At 34.1% G+C, this 18212-nt stretch overlaps 1 protein-coding gene across 1 annotated transcript in view; it reads right to left on the reverse strand.

Annotated features, from left to right (window-relative positions):
• LOC145683304 (brachyurin-like) overlaps window positions 1-17165 on the reverse strand; it is a 550784-nt gene extending 533619 nt beyond the window's left edge. Inside the window, exon 1 of the mRNA XM_081754666.1 lies at window positions 17009-17165. Coding sequence (XP_081610792.1) covers window positions 17009-17011 — 3 coding nt within the window. The 5' untranslated portion in view covers window positions 17012-17165. The remainder of the gene's footprint in view (window positions 1-17008) is intronic.
• Window positions 17166-18212: the final 1047 nt, after the last annotated feature.

Here is an 18212-nt window from a genome sequence, read left to right on the forward strand (position 1 = left end):
AATATTCTGTCAGTTTTTTTAGTTACTTATTAATCATTGTTTGATTCCTTCATTCATGTTGTTTGTTCTAGCTTCCGAAACCGCGAGAAATCTCTCTATCTGCAAACAAAACAAAGTGCATGCACGAGCCAATGGTAAGCACAGCTGCCAATTGCGAAATGAGAACTTCCGGTGGTCTAACGCGCCTTGATGTATATAGAACTATACGCTCGTGACTGTCGCGCACCTGCCGATGAAACTCTCAACTGCAGTTATACAAAAAAGTTATCTCAGCACCGTTGTACCACCAACGTCAATTTTCAAAGTTGATTTCTACGCACTAGTGGTGGTGAGAGGAGACCGTCTAACACGGTTTCCCACTGGACGAACATATAGTGTCGCCTGATCGACCAGGTCGCCTGATGGAATGCAAATAGCCAATGTATGGTCGTTCCATCGGTATCAGGATATATATATATATATATATATATATATATATATATATATATAGAGAGAGAGAGAGAGAGAGAGAGAGAGAGAGAGGATAAATATATAGAGGTAAATATAGAGGATAAATACTTAGAAGAGGCGCAATGTCCTCTCCATTCTGAGATTAAAAGCGAAAAAGTTGTAAACAATTTTTAATTTCTTCAACTCTCAGTATGTCCTCGGAAACAGCCTTAATAAAATATATACTTTGAATTCAATAGATAACCTTATATAGGTGCCACCTATATTAATGACATCATATCAAATCCCAAGTACATATTCATTTATGGGATCATTCCATTGTAGACTTACCGGTTGAAGGCGGGCTTGGGTACCGCAATTATGATTCATACCATATTGTAATTGTAAGCAGGGTTGCCAAAGACTACCATAAGTATTGAATTTTTTATATACATAGTGATCATTTATGAGCAGAGCTTCTACTATTCTGGATACATTAGAAAAAAATAAATGAAATCTTTGATTTTTACGTCTTACAGTTATGCCGGTTAGGCTAAAGAAGATGGTGATTATGAGAAATGAATGAAATGGTGGAATGAAGAAAGTGGGAGGAAACGGGAGAACTCCGAGAAAACCCACGCACACGGTGTTTGTCTATCACAAAGTTCAATCGGCGGGAGCAGGGTTTGAACCGGGGACCCCATGCACCAGAGGTGAACGCGTACACCGCGGCCCCTTTAGGATACATTAGAATTTTATATGCTGTTATGATAAACTTGTAGCTATCTCAAATGTTTTTCCGGAATTGTAAAGTTATTTACATATTTACGTACAAAGCGAAGATAGTAAGACGCGATTTTTTTATTTTTTCAGATATCATGGACAGCTTCGAAGCACCAGTGATTAGTTCTGAGGCTACGTTATTTTTTATTCTCCTTATTACTACTCTTTATATTATTTACAATGCATGCAAGAAACGTGCGAAAAACAGGTTCAATAATTATCAACGAGACAATACTAAACATTACCTCAATATGAACTGCATGCAGTAGTAAAAATCACTAATAGCCAAAATTTCACAAAAGTACTCAAACTGTTTTAAAAACCACCTAAAATACAAAAATGGAAAGTTACTCAGCAACATCTGCCAATATTATCTGCGTACACCAAGATAGTGCAAGGAAGAAACGCGAGTGTGTACCAAAACCCATTGTGCGAGAAAAAATCCATTCGAATAGAACTGAACATTTTCTCGATGACAGTAATATATATGTGAACAAATATATCTTGGTTTGCGTATACTTTAAAGGGAAATATGTCTTAAACAATCTTGAAAAATGTTTTAGTGGAAAAGAAAGCAAATATTAGTACCTTTTATGAGACTAATAATGTAAATTAAACTAGCTAATGTAAATATGCTATAACCGATATTTGAATTTCTAGTGCAAACATACAAGGGTAAATTACATAATGCACAATGTATTTTATACTATCAAATTTGCACAATATTATCCATATATTTAGTAGATTTAAAGTTTATATTTAATAAATATTATAATTGTGACAAATTTAAATACCTCACTTGCTGGTCAAGGTAAGAAATAGGAATTTGCGTGAAGTTAAGGTGTATTCGTGATGAAGTAAGATACTGCAAGTAAACATCGCATATTACTATTGAAGATCGTCTTATTTAAAATATTTGGAAAATACTTTGTTTCCATACGTCATAGTAAAAAATTAAGCAATTGAATTTAACGTGAATTCATATGATAACATCAACGAAAATAATTAAAACAAGTGATATATGTATACGGTATACGATACACTGAAGCATGCTTTGCAATTGTAAGGTTATAGAATTCTTCTGATATAACCGTAGAAACATATGCGCATATAAAAGGTAAATCTAAGATATAGATACAGTACTTACCTAGAGCGATATAATAATATTCATTTAAAATACTTCACTCATAACCTAATCTGTTTTATTATATACAGCATATCAGTGATACAAGGATTAAATATAATTAAGTTTCTTGCCCCAGTCAGTATTAGTAGAAGTTAATCACTTGTATACACTGTAGAGGATCAGTAAATATAGACGTCATGTTTATAATGAGCACACAATATGAACGCATTACGTTGTATTAAATTATTTTAGCCTTGAGCTTAAATTTGAAACATATATGCATAAAAAGTGCTTGAAAAAAGTCAATCTATATTTGATATAGGCCTATATAATAGCATATCTTCAATTTATAGCTATAAAAAATCTAACAACTACAGTAATAATATAACATCGTTACATAACTGTATTATTCCTAAAAACTGTGCTAGCTAACATATTTATCTGTGAAGAATGCTTGAAGTATCAGTACTAAGTTGAATGCAATCTAAATAAAAGTTTGCCAGTCGCGACCATTAAGTATCAGTTAGTTAGTCACTTTGTATTCAAATTAGTATTACACTAGTGAATCGTCTGTTCGTGCTGAGACAGAACTGAAGATAAAGACAATTATACCAAAGTGGAAAGTATAATATAATAATTCAATGCATCAGTAAAAAGAAAATAATTAAAAATAAAAATAAATAATAAATATAAAAACGATTAAGAAATCAAGCTTCTCTAAAACAATTCTTTCTGGACATTTGGAATAACACAATTTGCTACTATCGTCTGAACTCTCATTTATTCTGAAAACACTTACATTAGTATAGTAGTTTAACCTTATTGCATCTATTACTATTATTTTTGTTGTATATAGTATTTTTTATAGTTCTATATATCTTGTTTCTTTTGAGTATTTGTCAATCTCAGTTTCATGTTAAACGGTATCAACAATTAAAGTCAGTGACGTTATTAAATCAGTATTGAAGCGACTGTTTATGTCAAAATATTGTTCATTTGTGGTGAGCATTATCCGTTGTGTATCTGAATACTGTTTTGCGATGTCATAGAATGTGGTATTATAGAAAGAAATATAGTAAATAAATACATATGGTTTCTAATAACAAGTTTACGCAAATGTATTCTGAAAATTCTGAGTCTAGATTGCATCATCTCTCTACGTCCACGCTACGTCTGACAACTTCGTGAAAAACATCAGTGTGGAGATTTGTATTAAAGGCTAGAATGGTAAGTTGTCCATTACGACCAAAAGTGTTGTAGTATTAATATTGGTGTCTTATTTGAGTTCATTATTCCTTGATGCACTTTTTTTAGAGCGTGCGCTCCTGCTACCAAGATTCCGGATAACGGGAGTTTATTAAAAATTTGTTTCATATTTTAACCACTAGTACGCTCCACCGTTACCGTCACCGTTACATTTTAGATTATAAGACTTAGGCGCTTATGAAAAACAGTTGCAAAGGGAGTGAATTTCCTGGACTGCTAATTGTGACGTTTACTTCGTCATAAAAAGTGTACATGAGTAAATATCGACGTAATCGACAAAGAGACAGTGCGAGTGCAAGTGAATCTGGTGGTGCGGCCATGTCAGACTCACATAAAGTAGTGTGTTGTGAGGACCCGGCTACGGAATAAGTATCATGTACAATGTTTTCTGTGTGATCGCAGGTATCCCCGCGTGTGTAGTGAAATGACAGAGGAAGAATGGAATGCTCAAAATCAACTCAAGGATGATGCACCCATTGAAGCATTATGGAAGTGCAGACAGTGCAAACCACATAAGATGATGGAGAAGGGAGAACGAAGTCTGCCTTTGGATGCGATGGAGCATATGCTTATCCGTATATTTGAGGAGTATATTGAAAAGGGACAATGTGAGTTGAGGTCGAAAATCAAGGAAGATTTTCAGATAGAGATGAAGGTTATTCACGAGGATTTATGGGATAGTAGACAGAAGTTGGAGAACAAGATTGAAGAAGTTAGCAAGAATTGTGACAGGACGAGCGCCTCCTTAACTAAACAGGTAAATGAATTGTCACGAAAGATGGACGGAACTCAGCAGGAGATTCAAGATTTGAAGAATACCGTATGTAAAATCGATGAAGTGGCAATACAAACAGAGAAAAAGGTGAGCCAGCAATTTGAAGATGTAAATAAAAGAATCGATCTGGTATCGAAGAGCTGTGTAGCAGGTATGACACAATATCAGGACAAGATGCAGGAAGAGATTTCACATGTGAAGCGTGAGGTGCTAGAGATGACTACCGCACAGATAGATACGAAAGTAGAGTTAGAAGTCCTGCTGAAGACTGATGAATGTAGAAAGTTGATAGAAGTGGTTTCTGGAAGAATGATTAGAGTCAAGGCGGTGATGAATAATCAACTGCAAGAGCGTTGCGCGGAAGTGAGTCAGTCGGAGGCTGTCATGTAGCAATACACTTCGGAACTGAGGAAAGTACAAGAAAATTTGGCTTGTCAGGAAGTAGCAATCGCGTCACTTCAACAAAGGATCGAGGAGGAATGGCGAAGACATAGTTCAGGCGTAAAAGAGGAAACAGAAGTGAAGCACCCATACAATCCTGCTCAATCTCCAAGCGTAGATGGAAGGCGCAGTAGAAGTAATTCCAGTGGTACCTGCTGTGGAAGAAGGGCCCTCAATAGTACGGAGGCTTCCCGGAGCAAGGAACATGAGGTGCACCCAAGTTATCGGAGAAGACGAAGGAGACGGATCAAGGGCAGTGCGTCTGATGAGAGTGGGTATTCAGAAGAAGATGGATGGCCCCCGAAGACGGAAAGAAGAAGGTAATGACAAAGGAGACAGCTTCCTTCTAATGGCAACGTGAATGGAAAAGTCAGAAGACTAACGAACCGTCGCGGAGCCTATTCGGAAGCATCTCAGGACCATAGGGAGGAAGTAGAAAAGCAAGAAGACGAAGAGGAATTCAAATTGAAGTTAACGGATATAAAATCGTTCCCGCATTATCCACCAGAGAGAGGTGATTTGTCAGCTCAGGCGTTTATCATACAGTTTGAACGAGAGTGTGCTCTAATGGGTGTGCGACCTAGTCAGGCGCTTAAGGTTCGTACTAAGAGATACAGTGCTGTCATGGTATTATTAAAATGTGAATAAATTCCTCACGTATGCCGACTTCAAGCAAATGTTTTTAAGGCATTATCATTTAGAAGACGTGGCATCTGCTAGGCTAACGCGCCTTAAGACTCTACCATTAAACCCTACGGTTGATGGGAGTGTTAAATGTTTTGTTGCAAATCGTTTTTGTCAGATTATGAACTTGGATTCACAGAGCAATGAAGTCCAGATTTCCAACACTATCATAACTTTGCTACCAGTTATGTATCAGAGACAGTTGGTTTCATCACGAGACCAGGAGTTGGCAGAATTTCTTGAAACTGTCCGATGACTTGAACTGATTCACGACACACGGGAAGCAAGACGGAAGACAGGAAGCGATGTTGCTAGAAGGTGGGAGGACATAGAAGAGTTGATCACTCGTAAAGCTAAAAGTAGGAGCTATAGGGAAGGATCAGGAAGATAACAAGATAGAGCCTGTGAACCCAAGACAAGAATCACCGGACGAAGGACGAGATGGTGCACGAGGACGAGGGAACTATCGACGCGGCAAATGAGGAGGTCGTGCACGTTGTTGGAGAGGAAGAAGATGGCCAGAAAGGAAGTGGTTCAAACGCGATGAATATGAAAGAGATGACCAGAGATCCTCCCAAGAGGATATTCAAGACTGTTGGGATCCACGGGGAAGTCCAGATTCAAAAAACGAATGAAGTATCCACCTCGCGGGTCGGAGGTAGGTACGACTTGTGTTGTGAGAAGCCCCATGAGAAAAGTGTAAGTGAGGATATACCTAAGGAAGTATATAGTGTGTATATAGTCCCTTATGTGTACGTGAGTATGAGTGTAGGAATGAGGTAAATATTTTTCGAGTTAAAGTTCAGTGTATAGCTTGTCCAAGAGCGGGAGTATAACACAAATTGTGAGAATATTGATGACGTGAAGACTGACTTTGAACGAATAAAAGAATGGTCTGGTATCATACGAGTAAGTGTGTCGGATGAAGTTGTGCAAGCACTTGTTGAAAGCGGAGCCATGAGAAAAGTGTAAGTGAGGATATACCTAAGGAAGTAATAGTGGTGTATATAGTCCCTTATGTGTACGTGAGTATGAGTGTAGGAATGAGGTAAATATGTTTCGAGTTAAATTTCAGTGTATAGCTTGTCCAAGAGCGGGAGTATAATACAAATTGTGAGAATATTGATGACGTGAAGACTGACTTTGAACGAATAAAAGAATGGTCTTTTATCATACGAGTAAGTGTGTCGGATGAAGTTGTGCAAGTATTTGTTGAAAGCGGTGCCGAAGTGACGTTTGTGGATTAGTTATGGAGAAATGTTACGAATATTATATCACATCCGAAATTGAAACCAGTACCCCACGCAGATTTTGTCGATTATAGTGGAACAAGGAAGAAGATGGTGAAAGGAGAAGTATATCTTCCTGTGACAATTAAGGGAATACAGACGAATGTTCGAGCTTTTGTGGTCGACGGGCTCAACCAAGATCTTCTACTGGGTCCTGATTACGTGAGCAAGTTTCAAGTCGGAATGAATTTTGGAAACGGCATGGTAACTATTCAAATTGGGGAGCAAGAAGTCGTAGTACCCATGGTTGTATCAAAGGAGGAAGAAAATACATGTAATAATATGATTAATGAGTTGAATTAACTCATTAATTCTCTCGGGTTTTATTCTCTTACGCAGCATTTCGTTTTATGTTCTATATTTTTCATTTATCTCAGGCGAAGAACGTAGTGGGGAACGATCTTTGATGTCTATTACGCAAGGCCATGACTAGGGGTGTGAAAACATAACAAGATTCTTTATATATATATATATATATATATATATATATATATATATATATATATATATATATATATATATATTTCGTAAGCTATTCCTCATTTAACATTCATCTCCGGTACTCGATAGCTTTATATTTTGTACAGAATATCAATCGTTGTACCACGATCATCATCTATTGATCTTCTTGGGTAGGGAAGTATTGTAACAGTAGTGGTGAAGTCTAGCTCATTAAGACTTGTCCGGCTTACTAACTTGTACATATGTGAGGGACCTTGAGTCCCCTCCTCTCCGCCTTTGCTAGGGAAAAGCATATACGCTTTCTCCGTGACGAAATGCCATAGGCTGCTTCGACGGAAGTTGTATTTAGTTCGAGTAGCTATAAAGTTAGAATTTCTATTCCTTTCTTTACTTTCGGGCTAGGTCCGTCTACCTATCCGTCAGATTTTCATTGGCTTCTTTCCGTATCTCATTTGATGTTTTCTTAACTTATTTACTTTTCATTCCTTATAAGAAGCCGACTCTTGTTTGTTTACGGTTTTATATGACTACCTATACAATTAACTAAGCTTCTATATCTACTATATTAAGATAATTTAAGTCTGTTACAAGCTACCTTAACATATAGTTTCTATTATATGATGCACTTACGGATATTAGAAACAATTGTCTTTGCTAGGCATATACAACTGCCTTGCAGGATAGCAAGTAAGCGATAGTGGTCATTAGTGCATTCAGCCAGGCGTCAGGCGTATTACATGGTTAAACACATAGTTAAAATATAGTTTATATAAAATATAGTTTATATATTGCATGCATATTCTCTACAGATCCAGCCCTAGATTTATCATATTCATTTCTGGGTATGAGTATATTTATAAATATACGTTAGAAATATTTGAATGTATATTTCTATCTATATCTATAACTATATATTTTAACCTACGGACTGATATTCTGTGCGTGATATCACTAATATATATATACTATGTGTGATTATATGTTTGTTGAATATTAATCATCATTTCGTTTTTGGTATATATTAGTGTTCTATATATGTTCTATAATACATATATAGAACAAGATCCTGAGACGAACATTCGGACCCAAGAGGAACGGGAAACTTCATAACGAGGAACTACATAATTTATATGGTTTACCCAACATTGCTAAGGTCGTCAAGTCTAGGAGGCTTAGGTGGGCGGGTCATGTAGCTAGAATGGAAGAAGGTAGAAACTCTTGATTGGAAGACTTGACTGGAAGACCAATCGGAAATCGACCATTAGGAAGACCTTGTCGCAGATGGGAGGACAATATTAAGATGGATCTCGCAGAGATTGGAATACAAAGTAGAAACTGAATGCAGTTAGCTAATGATAGAAGTTAGTGGTGAGTTTTTGTGAACGCGGCATTGAACCGCGACATCATATATGTGTATGTGTATGTGTGAACATGATATAATGCATTCAGCATATACTACGAGTCTGGCGCCCTTAAAATCAATGTTTTTCGCTTTATGTGGAATTCTCTGAACAATGTTAAGTTAATTGGAAACAGTACATTGCATTATATAAAATATGTCCATATCCACTCTATAGTCCTGATGTATCTCTCCCTGGCTTCATCAAATTACTTCGTCTCCGGCATGTATTCGTAAAGAAATGTTTTATGGTGAATAGATGTATAAAATATTGATTTTAATATATAATGAAGTTCCTATATGTTCTATTCTCTAGTTAATGAGGTGTATTTCTAACAATATCGTAACTCCGAATAATGTTTAGTTTATAATGATTTACATATTAACTAACAAAATCTATGGTCGATGGAACCCTGAGCATCAATGGAGTGTTCACAATAACTCTCGGTCCATTTCTAGCCTTAGCCATCTGGATCCAGTTTCAACTTAATATTCGTATATCTGTGTGATCCATATTAACCTAGTCGTTATTTCTAGATCTTGGTCCTCCTAATGGTCGTTTTCCACTTGAATTTTTAATTAGAACTTTGACGGCGTTGATACTTTCTTTCATTTTGTCTACGTGACGTGCTAGCTGAGCCTCCAAAATTGCTAACCATAACACTGCTTAGCCAAGGATATAAATTGAGCAGTTCATGCTTATGAACTTTCTGCCCTTCCCCATTTCTCGCCTTGCTTGCGTCTGAATATTTGCTTTGGGATCTTGTTCTAAAATACTTTCCTTCTACATTACAGAATATTCATAAATGTTTAAAACTTTTGTGCATTCACAAACGTAGTCTTAGCGAGGTTTCAGGAACCTTCAGAATAATTAATATTGTATGTATCATAGTATAAACTATGTCTAATTCACTAAGTACTTGATCTGTGCTGCAAATACACTATTAATGTTTCTGTAATATTTCTGTAATGTTTCTGTAATTATGAAATCAAAACACGTTGATCTACCAAAATACTTTTAATACTCTTAAACAGGATAATAGTGGCCTCTAGTTTCGCTGGACTAGTTATCTATTAAAATAAATAGTGGTAATATACTCTTCCCATAGTGTTACATGGAATTGCAAAACATGTGTCTTAATATAAAAGGAAAACACGACTGTCTGGTTCAAGTAAGTTAATAATTTTTACTACTTGCGCTGTATCTAATTGTCCTAAAAGAATATCTATATTCCGGCAATCAGCTACCAATCCGGGAAATTGTGAAATGAACTATTTCTATTATGAAACCAAAACATCACTCAACATTCTGACAATTCATAATAATAGCATTACTTAGTGGTACCAATAATTCCAAGTATTTACCAGTAATATATCACTCTATTACCTATTTTCGTTGTTTTCAACTAACAAATTCAAAACTGTCTTCAATTACCTCGAAGTAAGTGATACGAGTTATGGTTAGCATTCACAGTTGAGTTGATTACAAGAAAACAAATCTGAATTTTATTACTAATTATGTTTCTGTAAATTACCAAAACAGTCAACAACACCAAGTATTTATAAATAATTTATTTTAACTTTCTGATTCCAACGCAAATAAACAAAAATTATAAAAACTTCTAAACTAAAACTATATAAACTAAACTTCTCCATTAGACTAAAGAGAATAACCTATGGACGCTGAATTTAAAGTTTTTATAAAGTGTTCTGTTCTAACCTCGGGTGTATGGGATTCGTTCAATTCCTGATGAGATTATTAATAATACGGATATTTCTGTAATCATTACATTCCTGTAATTCAGTGTTGTTATAAAAACTTCATCTTCAACGATAATAATTATTCAGCAGTAAACATTCATTTTGTTTGGACACGGTTGCAAGATTTTCAAGGAAACACAAATATATAATTTTTCGCTATACGTAAAGGCTCTGATTTTCAAAGCATAATTGATGTTCCCTCGAATAAACTTCATGTTACACAATGAAAACAGTTTTGAAACTATTGAAAGTTATGGTAAAATTAGTAGTGTCAACTTATATCTTTCACACAACCTATAAAATAGTGTACGTATTAAATATAGCTTAATTACTGTAATAAAATTCACTCTTGACTTGACATTATGCGAAACGTAACCATAATTTTGAATAAGGTTGTATTACATTAGTTATAAAGTAATTAAACACAAATCTCATACCTTAAATGTATATGGGTTAGTACCAGAAAAAATGCCCCAGGCTTGTATGCTAAATTAAATAACGAGTAACTACCTCACAAAAGTAAAATACTTAAGAAAGTAAAATGCTCACTAAATAAAATCCGCCCCCTCCTAAAATACCTAATATATAATTTCAGTTTCAAATATATTCACCATATATATGCAGTTTGTATTCTTATACATACAAGACATGAAATTTGTACATGAAATTGAACTAAAAATAATAAGCAAGCCTTCTGTGCATTTTTGAACTGTTTGTTCGATGCTGGAGATTATATATAATAATAACTGTTATGATACAGAAGCTAGATTACCATGCAAACATTAAAATTTAGATAACAAAAAACATAAACTGAAGTACAATCATGTACTCTTTACAAATAATCACTATTAAGAGCATTATACATGTAAATTATTTGTAACGGAGATCATTTCAAAAAAACTAGAACATGCAGTAAGATATGCACATCTACATGGTAGGCGTTGATATTTCTATATCCGCTTTCATTTACTAATCACGACATCACATATTCATAGTAATTTCATGCATAATGCAAAAGAGTCTTTCTGTTTAATAAAAAGAATTATGTTCTCAGAAAACATAGTGACGAGGTAACAGATAACATAACAGGCTAGTAACTCCAAAATCACAGGTAGAAATCTAGATTACATAAAATAAAACTTATTTTCATAATTCGGACTATAGTAATAAAATAATAATAATAATAATAATAATAATAATAATAATAATAATAATAATAATAATAATAATAACAATAATAATAAAATAATAATAATAATAATAATAATAATAAATGGGACAAGTGGAAATTTAGATTGAAACTGTATTTTCAATGTCAAATGTGTAGAAAAAACATAGTTCAAATGTGCAAGTAGCCACTCGTATCGCACGTTCAAATGAAATGTCCTCAGTAAAGTTGTGCTGGTGGTAAAAGGAAAATGAAGAAAATGCAAAGCTGTGCTTGCCATAAAAACAAGATACACACATGTTGTTCATATATGCTAGTTCTATCCGTCTATGTATCTCGCCTTTTCAACGTAACAAAAATTTATTGATTCCTATCATTTATATGATACATGTAAATACTCTCATTGTAACAATGTATTATCGAATTTCCTTTCTTTAAAAAATAAGTGATATTCCACAGCACCAGGCTTACGTAGTTTTTCAATATAACCTCCGAAGCACCTTAATTTGAGTGGTCAATTTATCTCTCAAAGTGTGTCTGAAAAATAGAACGCTTTTCTGTTGAAGTCCACGGAAACAAAAATCACCCTCTGTCGTAAAGCAAGTAGCAAAATATTCAGCGGTGGTACAACAAAGCGTTACCATTGTACTACTAATGTAAGTCATTAAGTGTAACCTTTTTTCCTTATGATATCTACAATTACATTTAGTCAAATAATGTACGTTCATCATATCAAATTTGGCACAAAACTATCCTCTTTTTGAAATATCCTTAATGAGGTCATGAATTTTCTTGTTTAATATATGCTTGATGTGATGGCATAATCGCAAGCGCCAGCATAACTCAAGTAGCTTATTCAGAAATATCTCCCTTCTTATAAAGCTTCATGTATAATGTTATTTTACTTGACATTTTATATATAATGAGTATGATAAGCTGAACGCTTTTCTTAATAACAGACGTCGTCCTGCTACAAAGCAAAAATCAATGTAAAACAACGCAGTCTATGGTTCAGGCCTTTCTAGGACACAACTTTATATTCCGCATAACTCTTTCCCATAGAGTGATTACATCACATTTACATTACTTTGTTGTTTTTTCACCAGTTTAGGTATTTCCACAACTGCATCTAATGTAGGATAAATATATATATACCAAAATTCTAACAAATAAGGGCTATGATAATGTTCCTTCTGTTATTATTATATTGGAATTTATATTCATGTTAAACTAATCTTTTCCATATATGTATTTATCCCTTTAAGCAACTTACCTGTATTATGACAAATTCATGACATCTGCAAAACATTTGGCCACTTTCTGTATAATCATTCCAGACAATACAACGCATGTTCTTGTGAAGAAGTTTGTTGATATCCGAACACTAACTCTAAAGTACCCAAATTACAAAAAGTTTTTGAATGTAATTAACTATGAAGAAATTTATCCCAGCAGTGTAAGCGCTATTGATACAATATGCAATTAGCTGCTTCTTTAAACAAACATGAATGTGAAAACAATGTATTTATAAGACGCTAAGCCGTGTTCAGTTCTTACAACCAATATATCAATATTATGCCCTACCTACGCTCTTAAGCATACGACTTTTTGTTTAACACTAACTAAAGAAACCACGATAGTCTGCCTTTCTTTGAATTTAAAATACAAGTAATTTAAAATATTTACATTGTCAAATATTTCAAAAGATTGATATTTTCAACTTCTGTCTCAATTTAGTCTTATCCCAGGCAAGGGAATTAATTTCATTATATCATTTAACAGAATTTCCATTCAAACAAATCTATATTCAGCAAGAAATTCGTTTAAACCCGGATTTGTTTTCATAATCATATTTTTAGCAATGCGTAATGAGGTTATGTATATTACGCTTTGAAGTACGCTCTCGCCAGTTTCATAATCTTCCTCTAGTATTATTTATTTTTGTTAAAGAAAATTGAAAAACTTAAATCTTCATATCCAATTCTGTTGTTGCGTTAAAGCATCGCAATATATAAGTACAGACTCGGCATTCGTACTTTAATCATCTGTTTCTTTCATTTCATTATCTTCATAGATACTCTGTCATTATTTTCAGGTCGTTTACGGGAAATCAGAGTCATTCATGCTGTATGGTCTTTCGTTAACCTCTTCGTCCTCACGTATGATATTTCTGCTTTGGTATCGTTCATTAATTGTAGTATCCTTTGCCCCCCTACCTCTCTTTCTTGCTATCATACTATCTAGCACATTTCCCATGATGCAGTTAATTTTCCCCCATATATCAACAAGTTTCCCTTTGTCTTCTTAGTACTATCTAAAATTGTTCTTTTCTCCCCCACAGTTTCTAACACTCTTTTCATTCACTTCAGCTCGAAAAAGCTAATTATTTTAACCCTTCTCCACACCCACATTTCGAAATTTTCGAGTCGTTTATCATCATGTTTGCGTCGTGTCTACGTTTCTGATCCGTACATCACGATACTCCACACGAATTATTTTAAATCTTATTCTCAACCCTTTATTCCAGGTCCCACAAAATACTATTTCTTTCTTGTAAAGGTTTCCTTCGCCATTACTCTTCTTGCTTTCAAGTCACGTTCTTACTTCGTATCAACAGTAATAATATTACTCAAGATCGAAAATTAGTCAAATGATATATTTTCTCTCCTCCTACTAATATAATTGACATTAACACATTCGTTCCAATGGCCAATGTCGTTCTAACATTTTTCATTCTATATTCTACGTATAACTTTATCTCAAATTCTAAGGTTTTATTAACTTTCTCTTCAGATTCTGCTACACAAGCCTTATCATATGCAAACCGTATGAATCAAATCATTATACCTCACAACGAAATGCCATCTTCAATTTGTAGACTATTTTCCGCTATCTATTCTACGTAGATATTAAATATTTTGGCGAAAGACAGCATCCCTGTACTACCTCCCTTATATTTGCACAAAACTTTGTCATTTTATCTCAAATCTGACACTTGTTGGTTCATGTATAAATTTCTTCTGAGTTTTTGAATCCATTTGAGCTGAACCTTTATTAGAAGTGCCAACATCAGTTCCTAATTCACGCGGTCCAAAGCCTTTTTCTACATCAATAAATACAAGATACACTTCTTTCGCGTATCACCAATTATTATCCAATTGCATCTCTTATACCTTTACCTCTTCCGAATCCGAACTACTCTTACTCAACTTTTTCATTTGTTTATCGGTACAACATTGTGTTCAAAATTCTAAGCAGAGTCGGTGTGAGCGGTCCCGGTTTCGATTTTTGCTGGGGCAGTCCTTCTAGACAATGTAAAATGTTTTTTAAGACAACCATTGTAAATGAGGTTTTCATGGAATTTCTTCATTGATACAACGGAAATGCGGGGTTGGTGAATAAATCGTATGTTCATTGTCGCTTCGCCCCTTCCTTCCTTTTCGCCGGACAAGGAACGTCATTCCTAATACATGACGGGATAAATGACCTTAGATGAAGAAAGCTCAGTAATCTAAATCTAAATCCTATTGATATATGATGCATGAAGTATGAGAGTAAAAGTATAAATAATCCTCACGTTTCTGTTTCCAATTACTCGCTATCTTTCCTATTTTTATTTTCTATCTTCCATTGTGTGATTCGGAGTACCATCTATTTCACATTTGTGTACATTTCTCCTTATTTCCAGTTTTTCCCTATTCTTCTATATCTTCGCATTTTTTGTTAGAACTATTCCCTTCAATATCTGTTTCTCTTTACCTTCCTGAATGTCTTTCTATTCCCATGCCTATAAATCTGTTTCCAGGTCTCATTTTCCCTCATTTTATGCAACATGTTATGTGAAGCATGGTTTCTTAGCTGAGTTCTCGGTAACCTACTACTTCTTCTGCAGCCTGTTGTATGCAAAGTCTAATATGTTCCTACTGTATCTTACTACTTGCATCTATCCCGTCGTGGTTTGATTATTTTGTCGTTTATTTTATAATAGAAATCATTTCATAATTCTTTCGTTTCCAACTTTTCAGTATTCAACATCTTGTTGCCTACTTTTCTTCCCCCTACATTGTTCACTTGAATATTCACTTAGGACAGCCCAATAATCAGAGGTCTTTGCGTTCTTGTAACTATTCCGATACTTATCCTGAATAATAAACAAGTGTATCTAACAACTCTGCTTCATTATTATTATTGGAAATATATACTGGTGATGACATGTACATTATTTAAAAAATGCATTATACCATATACAACATGATATATATTGTTTTCATGCCAATTATTACTTTGCAAATATCCGGCACCATTAAGAAAAGAAAATCGAGAAACACACTAAATGAATAATGATAATAGTGTGTAATAATTTTGGCAATGTAACATCGTTTTCACCAGACATGTTAATCACTTACCAAAACTCCCTTTTAAGAGTAAGTGTATTTCGAGTTCTTGATTGTTGAATATTTCTCTACAAATCAAGAGTACTGGTAATACAAAACTGGCAAAGGGACAAACTAAATATTAAGAATATTTTTGTGACAGTTCGGCATTGCCTTAACAACAACCGTAACTTCATATACTATGCTACGGATAAATTCCAGAGAGTTTTTCATTACTTTGCACTTGCCTTTGATTCCATGCAATACCACTCTTTTATTCTTTTAGAACATAATAGCTTATAGGCGCACATAAATCTATTGTGTTCAGAAAATATTTTCTACTTATATACTAGTGAGCCTCCTTTTTTACATATTCTTTTCCATTGATACACTATGTATTTTGGCCTGTTTAAAGAAACAATAACGTTGAGATAATATTATGATTTTTACTTTGATAAATCATACCACAATGACAACTTGAACACCGAAATGAACAATATATTTCTCCATTTTCTACGAACTCAACTAAACATGCAACACATTAGGTTAATACTCTTTTGCCAATCAGATTGTGAAGATTCAAGAAAAAAAATCACAAGATTCCAAAGGTTTACCAATTGATTTTCATAAATAGTTGTGATTTGGACTTCTGGTGCAATCTGTTCTTAACTAAGAACATTTCTAATTACTGAATTCTCTTGTATATTGTGCTTATATCACTGGAAATTTACGTTATATTCGGACTTGCACGGAGATCTGAAAAACACCTCTTCGTTTCTACAAGAAGCATGTTGACGTCAATTCTATATAAAATTAACTCCGATTTTTTGTCTCTAAAAATATCATGGAATAAAAGTATATCATGTGGGTTACGATGGTTATTCGATTAATAATACCAATTATTAATCAGAAAATGAAACGCATATATATAGAGAGGATCCATTCTTCTAATATATTATAATTTCGTATATTAAAAATTTTGTAGTAATTAAATACGAAACAATTAACTTACAGTAATTATATTGTGTAAGTAATATAAAATCGTGTATTACCATAATCACAAAATGACAGCGATATAGTAAGTACAATAATCTTTAGTACCAAAGTGTATGAGGCGAATGATTAACTGCTGTATGAATATGAAATTATATTTGCTCCCTCACGTTGTAATCAACGACAAACTTTCACACGTATTTCACTTTCATATACTGTGTTTATGAAATAAAAATAAAATATGTTTCTTTTATTGTCAATAATCGATTAACTACATACTTCTGACCTGGTACGTGTAAGTATTTTCTTCTTATTGTTTTGAAAACAAACTTCCATAAATGATTCCATATAGAGAGTTTTTTTTTTACACTGTAGCCAAAGTGTGTACAAAATTGTACATGTTGTTTAATACTTAAAGAACTAAGCATGTTGATAACGGCTCTACAATACCAAATATTTTGCAGATAGAAATCGCTGATAATCATATAAAGTGTATTTAATAAATATATAAAGTAACTATAATACACATATTTTAGTACCTAAATCTCATATTTATATACATAATCACAAAAGTAATTCCATTGGATAAGCACGAGTGTTTGCATTCGAATGTTAAAAATGTATACAATTAAAATATGATGCAATAATAGTAGAGTGGTGGTACTTGGGGTGTTTTTGACCTATTGCTCAGGTACGAACTGTTTCGGTTCCTGTTCCAGTTTCGGTTACTGTATCGGTTACAATTCCTGATCCAGTTCCGATTCATGTTTCGACTCCTGCTCCGACCCCTGTTCCGACTCAAGTTCCGGTACCTATTCAGGTTCTCCAGGAGCAGACTACACACAACAAGTAGCCTTTGACCCGAGACCACGCATGCGCAGAAACATTACAATTCTAATTACACTCAACAGGAAGACTATGAACATAGTAGAACGACAATAACATAGCCGGAATTGTTTTTTCAACCAATATATAACATCAGTGATGTTTTCTTTTACAAGCAATTTTTTGATGTGGAAAAAAAACTGTGGTAACCTTGTAGATCAGAGATTAAAAAAATAAAAGCAACATTTAACAATATACCATAAGTCTGGTTAATCACACACACACACAGACACACACACACACACATAATTTACAAAGAACTTAATCCTGCTCCAGTGACCAACAACAACATACAGACATACTTGCTCATGCGCAGTGAAATTAAATTTCCAATTTAGTAGACATTACACGCATGCGCAGAAAAATTACAGTTCCAAC

Source organism: Thermobia domestica, chromosome 4, assembly GCF_964235325.1.
Source record: "Thermobia domestica chromosome 4, izTheDome1.hap1.1, whole genome shotgun sequence".
Taxonomy (NCBI): Eukaryota; Metazoa; Arthropoda; class Insecta; order Zygentoma; family Lepismatidae; genus Thermobia; species Thermobia domestica.